This window comes from Myzus persicae, unplaced genomic scaffold, assembly GCF_001856785.1.
Source record: "Myzus persicae strain clone G006 unplaced genomic scaffold, MPER_G0061.0, whole genome shotgun sequence".
Taxonomy (NCBI): domain Eukaryota; kingdom Metazoa; phylum Arthropoda; class Insecta; order Hemiptera; family Aphididae; genus Myzus; species Myzus persicae.
Window position 1 is genome coordinate 1,131 of NW_019101392.1, and position 8,480 is coordinate 9,610.

At 30.3% G+C, this 8,480-nt stretch overlaps 1 protein-coding gene across 1 annotated transcript; it reads right to left on the reverse strand.

Moving 5' to 3' along the window:
* Positions 1-6,166: 6,166 nt before the first annotated feature.
* Positions 6,167-8,271, reverse strand: LOC111028941 (tigger transposable element-derived protein 4-like). Its single transcript, XM_022307740.1, has one exon. It carries the CDS (start codon positions 7,529-7,531, stop codon positions 6,278-6,280), a length of 1,254 nt encoding a protein of 417 aa, XP_022163432.1. The 5' UTR covers positions 7,532-8,271; the 3' UTR covers positions 6,167-6,277.
* Positions 8,272-8,480: the final 209 nt, after the last annotated feature.

Sequence of the window (8,480 nt, forward strand, 5' to 3'; positions counted from 1 at the left end):
TGAAAGGTTGTACATCAGAATTTTTGATAGATATATTTATATGATATAAAACGAAAAACTGTAAATACAATTATTAAACTTGGTATCAAAAAATACCACTAGTTTCAAAATAACAATTTTTTTCTTGTACGTATAATATTAGCAATTCAGACGTAAACGCGTTCAATTTGCATTACTGAATAATATCATATTTTACCATATATACATATACATAGTTTTGCCCTTAAAGAAAAATATATTTATAATAAAAAATAAAAAAACACTATGAAAATTAATTTCCCATTTCATGTCTAAAATAATATATTCTCATAAAGAAGCCGTTTATTTCTTTAATTAATAATTTGTTTTATAAAGTACCATATAAAATATGTATTCGATAATAATGCAATGAAGTCGTTATTGTCTAGTTAAATAAAATAAATTGTTGTAAATTGATTTTATTTTCACCCATACCAGGTATATTACATAAATATTCAATAAAGGTGGACGAAATCAAACTCAAAATATATATTCCCTGTTTTTTTTTTCAAAAATCTTTAATTGGAAACGCAATATTTTTGTTAAAAGTCCAAAATATTGATATTTGATTATTATTATTATACAAATATTGTTTACTTATAAATGAATAAAAAAGTCAATGTACAATGACAACAATAGTGTAAGGGTAAGGTACTCTGTTTATAGAGAAAAACGATAATTTAAATTTATCTGTAAGAGGCCCAACATTTCCAACACAAGGCAATCTTTATTTTTGATTGGAAAAACGTACAAGCTGAATTTCAAACATAATAAGTAAGGATAGTGTACTAAATAATTAAAAATTATAAAATAACAAAACAACTAAATGTAAAGCTTATGATAAGACCCTTAAGGACAGAATTTGTTTATTTAATCATACAAATGATAATTACGTTGGTTACGTCTATATATAAATAGTTAAATAAATAACCGGTAAATATGAAGTAGGTACCTAAATATTATATTATTTATATTACTTAGCTGGGTTATTACTTATTACTAAGTTAATAGACCTACAGGCTACAGCTATTATAGTTTCTACATTTCTGAATTACGACGAAATAAACGATGTAGATTTTCTTCAAAACGAGTGTTTTTCGACATTTTTCCCAATTTTTCGATTGTATTTTTAAAAATAAAACAAAATCTCTTCTACCCTAACAAAGTTCTACTTCGAAGTTTAAAGTATTTATTTTCCAAAAAGTACAAAAAAAACTAAATCACAACAATATAAACTTAGGTATTTCAGAATATTTAACGCTAGTAGTAAACATCGTTTTATGATAGTTCGAAACTTTTTAAGCATCACATGTTGTAAGCTTGCTCCTTGTTCTCATTAACAGCTTCGGCACAATATTTTTTTCTTTCTTGCTACGACTTAACGTGTAATATTGTAAATAGCAAGTCATTTATTAGGAAAATTCAATATGATCAGTTATCCCATATTCACCCTTGAAATGTAAATGGTATTTGTCCAAACAGTAATTTGTTCTACAGTACTGAACAAAAAATTACAATATGGTGTAAAGTGGGTGTCACTCGTTTAACGTAAACAACCACTTAGGTATTCGTATGTTTCGTTATAATATTAGTAACGCAGGTACATGACTTTTATTGATTAATTATAGTGTAAGTTAGGAACTTAAATTAATAAAAACAGTAAAAGTTGATGAAAAGAATTTGTTAGATACCTCCTTTTGATAAACTATATTGGGAATCTTAACTATATTTAACACATACTAATTAGATCGACAATGATTTATAACTCATCATAATGATTACAATGATACCTTTGTAAATATAATATTTAATTAAAAAATAAGAAAAATTACACGTCTGAGTTTTAGCAACCTTCTATAATTGCTCTCTATTAGCTTATTATAATTTATGATATACATTTTATTTTTATGTTATAGATATTTTATACTTTTATTTGAATACATACAATAAGGATATTATAACTGTCGTATATTACATATGTAATTATATAATAGTACCTACTGCAAAATTTTCTTTTGAGAGGTAGATAAACATAATAATATTTTTCGTTAATATTTCTTTAATAAAAAAATCCTCTCAGTTAATATTAATAGAACATAATATTATGAATACATGCTTTTAAAATCATAAAATAAAAAGCAATTTTAGGATTTGACCATAGTTTGACATTTTCTTGTCTATACTATTTCATGAATGTGCATTTAAAAATCTAATGAAAAAATGTATAATTATAATCTTAAACTCAATAAATTTTCATTTTTACAATGTTACGAGTGTGTGTACTACTATAATATTACACGCATTGTATAACTTACACAACATATACTTAATACTATTAATCAAATAAAATTCAATATACTTTTTGAAGTTTAATTGTTTTTTTTTTTTTTACAGTCAGCTTAATTATAATTGCATTACCGAACTAGGACCATTGGCATTCAAAGATGCCGAAATCGCCACGGTGTAAGTTTTTTTTAAATTTAACTCGAAATGTTAAATAATATTTAATAAGTACCCAGCCAATAAGGGAAAACATTCATCGCATATTTACCTGTGTCGTTGCAGTAAACTGAGAGGCAATCGTAAACTTCAAAAACTGGACGCTCAAGCTTTCGTCGGGATTAAAAGTCTCCGCTACCTGTAAGTTTTAAGACGCAAAAAGATATTTTAAGAGCATTTACGAAGTTTTTATTAAATAAACGCAACACGATTTGGGCTCGGAGCATATACCTGTACCTAAGACGCGGCAAGACAGTAGGACGAAATGTACAAATAGTTTCAAAGATAATTTCGTGTGAACTTATATTATTATAACAAGTTTTGTTTTAGACGAATTGAAATAGGTGTCATCCGTAACTTTCGTTGTTTCCGCGTTGTCCACGTTGTGTTCCGCAGCTGCAATAACCTGCACTTGTCCGCGCCGCCAAACACAGCCGCTTTTCCGCGGATCGTTATTACGACACACATTATATATATATATATGTATGCATTGTTTTTCCACAGAGACTTGTCGGAAACATCAATCCAGGATTTGCCTACAGCCGGTCTCGAAGAACTAGGTGTTTTGAAAATCGAAAAAACCTACACCATGAACGTATTCCCGTCCATCTACAACTTCAAGGTGAAAATAAATTATACCAACTCGAAACTACGGCAGGGCGCGGAGTTTGATTAAATATTATAATATTACGCTTATCTCTGGGTCGAATAAGAAATGGTTTAGGTTGATTGGCCACTGTATAATTTAATGGACCAATAAAGTATACTAAATAGTGCGTTTAAGTATAATAAATTAACAACTGCTATTGACTCATTAAATGTTTAGTGATTGCGCGACTCGGGATTAATATGGTACACGTGTAGAAACATTCCGGTAGTGGTAACCGCGCTATATTTGGTAGTATAGTACCAGTAGTGGTGTCGGTGTTGTGACATTAAAAAGGCCACTGATTCGCGGTATATGGTCACTAAATCCAAAATAGATAGAAGGGGAAAAAAAGTCTTTACTGAAGTTGGGCGCCTCTCTGTCCCAGTCGAACGTTGTCGAAATACCAAATTCGTCAACAATCACAATTCTATTTAGGTAGAATATGGAATTCGAAAAACGATTCCGAGCGAAGTTTGGACAGACGTGAACATGAACCGCGCTTGCCTACATTTATTTAATATAGGTATAATGTTCCGGAGTTTTTCTATAGTTTTTCCCTTTCGCTCGGGTAAACCTTTTTCAACGAAAATCAGAACACATATCGTTGTAAAAAGCACGAACTGGATGAAATTTTCAGTCGACAAAAAATGTGACTATTTGCGAAACGTTTGAAACTATCGAAGTAATACTCAAAAGAGTATCCACAGAAAAAAAATCTCGCCACTGTACTATTTTAAACAACGGTCTCCGTGAAAATCGTAAATGTATATACTTACAGTTGGTTCGAAATAAAGTACAATATTGTATTTTTCGCTATATCAAATATCATGTTTATCAGTAAAGATTTTGAAGAATTGAAGACGACGGTGTAATCAAAATTGGTCGCCAGGTTTCGACATATTTTAAGCCATTAAATCAACATATCACCGATATCATATGTTATAATTATAATGTTGGAGACCCGGTAATGTTCAAAAATATACGATACTGTAATATATACTGTAAAAAAAAACTAAAAAATGTATTTCAATTACATCATTTTAAAAATAAGAAAAGTATGCAAAAATAATCAACGAATAACAAAATTACGCAACATGCTTTAATATGTAAATTAAAAATTGTTTTTTGAGAATTACCCCTAATTATTATAAATACATAGTTAGTGCGAAAGAACGTTATTTGGTAAATGATTAATACGAATCGTATAATATACACTATACAGCTTACCAAAATTTAAAATCAATAATGAACATTTTAAATTTAAATTCACTTCCAGGTATTATTATTTTGAGTAAACTATTATAATGATATTATGATATATTATGCCAGACAAACCTCGATATATTCTAAAATACCTAAACAAAAAAAAAAACAAAAAAATATATATATCTGTGCTTAACGAACCTTGTTTGTTTGGGATTTTCACTGCCATCAAACCGCATACACTCAACATTGCAAAGATGCGATAATAGTTGGTACCTAGATGTATAATTTAATGACATACAAATCCACTAGACTCTTTTATTTATAATCTTCTTCTCGATAGAGGGGCCCCAACTCATCTATATATATATATATACGTAGGTGTGTGTACTGTGAACACTCGTGTTATAAGTTGTAAGACGTAATATTGCTGTACCTACCTATCTATATCTATATACATATACAAGTATCACGTCGTTATAGAAATGCGACCGATGACCGCGTTCCGGTATCGGAGTTTCGCAAGTGGAAGCATATTAATGTATTAATATAGTATTGTATATATATATATATATATATTAGTGCGTATTACATACTGCAAGACATGTAATATATTATTATGGTGTACTGCTGCTGCTGCACAGTCATCGGCGATCCAACCGATTTCGATTCATCCCCAAAATAATAGCATTACTCGTTACAACGGTCGTTCATGGTTTATTCATGTTGGACACGCGATAGCTATAATACCGCGGCAACATAATACACAACTTAAACACACACATATACACATTTGTGTGTGTGCGTGTGTGTGTGTGTGTGTGTGTGTGTGTGTGTGTGTGTGTGTGGGTGCATTTGCATACGGTTTGTTCTGCAAGTCTGCGAATTAGATCGTATCTTTGTCGTCCGCATGTCAACGGAATGCGTATAATACGGTATACAGTATTTCGGGCCCACACTAATTGTTAGATATTATTATTACCATTGATTGTAATTATTTTGCCCGCGAACCGCCGCCTTTGAATGTTTTAAGCACTTCTCGAGCTGTAGCTGGATATCTCGAGATCGTATTTATCGCCACAACAAAGATGGATGAGACGGGATTGACTTCGCACTCGCAGTGAATACTATTATACATTGTTGTATCTCCCCTTGATTGCGCGTTTAATTAAGAATGCATGACTATTGGGATAAAATATAATATAGTATTCGATCGACGCTCATACGGAAAAAATATGATATTATTGTGTATTTTATTGTATGATTTCTTTATTCAAAACCATAAAAGTGACGGTTTAATGCATACTTTTATCTCGTTTGCCCGAGTAACCTGCAACGGCAATAAATACTTATTTTTTCTATCACTGTTATAGTATTGTAATCTGTAAGCTGTAACCAATAGCGGCCATTTATAAATAACAATACTTCCATCGCAAATCTTACTTAATTAAATGTTCAATAAAAAATTTAAGGGCCACTTATCGAGATAACAATCACTGTCCTATATTTTAAGTCAGACCAAATCACACACATTGAACATAATCTCATCAAAATCGGTTGTGTAGTTTTGGAGTGCATCGCACGTAAACTCGTTGTACGCGTGATTTTTATATACAGTGAAACTTCCATATAACGAAGTCGAATAAGCAGCAAAAAAAATTCGTTATATAGAGGAATTCGTTAAATAGAATTACGTATTTTTTTCAACTTTTTTTTTATTATTTTTTTATTATGTATATTGTATGTATGTAAAAACAACATCAAACATCATATGTATTACAGTTTAATTTAATTTTTAACCTTAAATATAATTTAAAAGAAATAATCAGTAAGTTTTGTTTGTTTATTATTTTTGAAAATTGTCCTTCATTCGTAAAAAGTTTCTATATCGTCAAGTTTTAAAAAAATTTAATCGGGAACATTTGCTTCTTGTCTAAACCCATTTCTTACCACCGATAAAGCGATTAATATATCTTCTTCTGTGAGTTTGGATTGTTCTACTGCATGTTCCTCTTCGTCGTCTTCTTCTTCAAATTCATCAGGATTTTCTTTTTTTCTAACCTCTTCTACAATACTTTCTTCAGTAGGTGATTCATATACGGCGATATCTTCATCAATTTTCAAATAATCTTTTAAAGTAACGCCATCGCAGTGAACTAACTCCCATTCTCGTTGTACATCTGGTATTTCAATATCGGTTTCAACATTTTCATTTGTAAATCCAGCTTTGAAAAAACATTTTTTTATGGTTTCGGACGTTACATCACTTCTCCAAGCTTTCGATACCACAGAAATACAATCTCGCAGAGTAATTGTTGTTCTCTGTTCAAGATTTGAAATAACTTTGTTCAAAATACGTTTTCGATAATACACTTTAAGATTATTTATTATTCCTTGGTCCATTGGTTGGAGCTTACTTGTTGTATTTGGGGGAAAATATGCAAGCGTTACAGATTTTAACTTTGTAGATAAGGTACGAGGATGAGCAGTACAATTATCCACAAATAAAATTATTTTTCGATTTTCTTGACTCATTTTTTGATCAATATCTAGTAACCACTTTTCAAAAATTAATGATGTCATCCACGCTTTTTTATTAAAATCGTAATTTGTTTCAAGTGATTTTATGCCTTTGAAACACCTTGGATTTTTGCTTATTCCAATAATTAGAAGTTTTTGTTTTTCAGTTCCAGTCATATTAGAACACACCATCAAAGTAACTCGCTCTTTACTATGCTTACCTCCGAAACATTTGTCATTTTTAAAAGTTAACGTTTTGTTTGGTAAACATTTAAAAAATAAACCTGTCTCATCAGCGTTAAAAATATCTTTTGGATTGAATTTTTCAATTAATTTTGGAAAAACATTTAATTTCCATGTATCACAGTCATTTTCTTGAACATCAGCACTCTCACCACAAATAACTTTAAACACAACATTATGTCTCGATTTAAATTTATCTAACCATCCAGAGCTTGCACGAAAATCGATAAAACCAAATTTCTGAGCAAAATAAATTGCTTTTTCTTTGATTAACGAACCTGATATAGGCAGATTGTTATTTCGTATACAAGTCATCCATTTAAGAACAGCGTTGTCAACTTCTTCATAGACACAAATTTTCATTCGTTTTCTATTGCTGAGGAGAGAAGAATTTTGCATTTGATTGGTTATGTTTTCACGGTTTTTCAAAATGGTTGATAGAGAACTTGTTGGAATACTATATTTTGCGGCAATATCTTTTTTTTTAACACCTTTATCAACTTCGTTTAAAATTTAAAATTTATCGGAGATGGATAAACATTTACGTTTTGACATTTTTTTGTACGGACGAAGAGAAAACGAAAGAATGTATACTCGTTTGCACCAATATTGGAACTGAAGTGTACTACAGTAAAATTAATCAGTTTGCCTACCTTCAGTGTCTTATCTTTGTCGGGTTCAATGTACAAATGTACGGGTTCATGTACAATTTTAGACCTACTATGACATAAACTATCAATTTGATAGTGACAACATTTACAAAAACTGGTTTTTATCGAATAATTATTTCGTTATATAGAAACATCAGATTCGTTATTTGGAGATAAATTTACGTGTAATTAACAATGAAGGTAATAGTTCTTAAAAATATTTCGTTAAACAGAAAATTTCGTTAAATGGAAGTTCGTTATATGGAAGTTTCACTGTATTAAGAGGACGTCGCACCCGAATGTGTTGTCTACGTCTTACACACGCACGACATGGCAAATTTTCGTTCACTAGTTTAAATAGTGCGCCGTTAGTTTTGATATTTAAGCGAATCAACCTGTTATCAACTAACGTAGAGAACTTTTACATGAGAACATTATCTATGTTTTCTAGCCAGTTTTTTACGATATTTTAATTCTTAAGTGAGTATGTTAAGCATTAATATTTGAAAATGATTATAACTCACTTAAAAATTAAAATATTGTAAAAACCAAAGAGAGAACACAGAGTATGTGTGAAAATACAGAAAATTCACCATGTCATGCGTGTGTAAGACGGAGACAACACATGTGGGTTCGATGTCCTCTTAAGATATTGTACTCGTCGTTTTGTTACATAAACTCACCCGACGTGGTGACAT

Excerpts from the sequence above, each read along its gene's own strand:
- LOC111028941 (XM_022307740.1), bottom strand. The coding sequence starts at position 7,531 with ATGCAAAATTCTTCTCTCCTCAGCAATAGAAAACGAATGAAAATTTGT.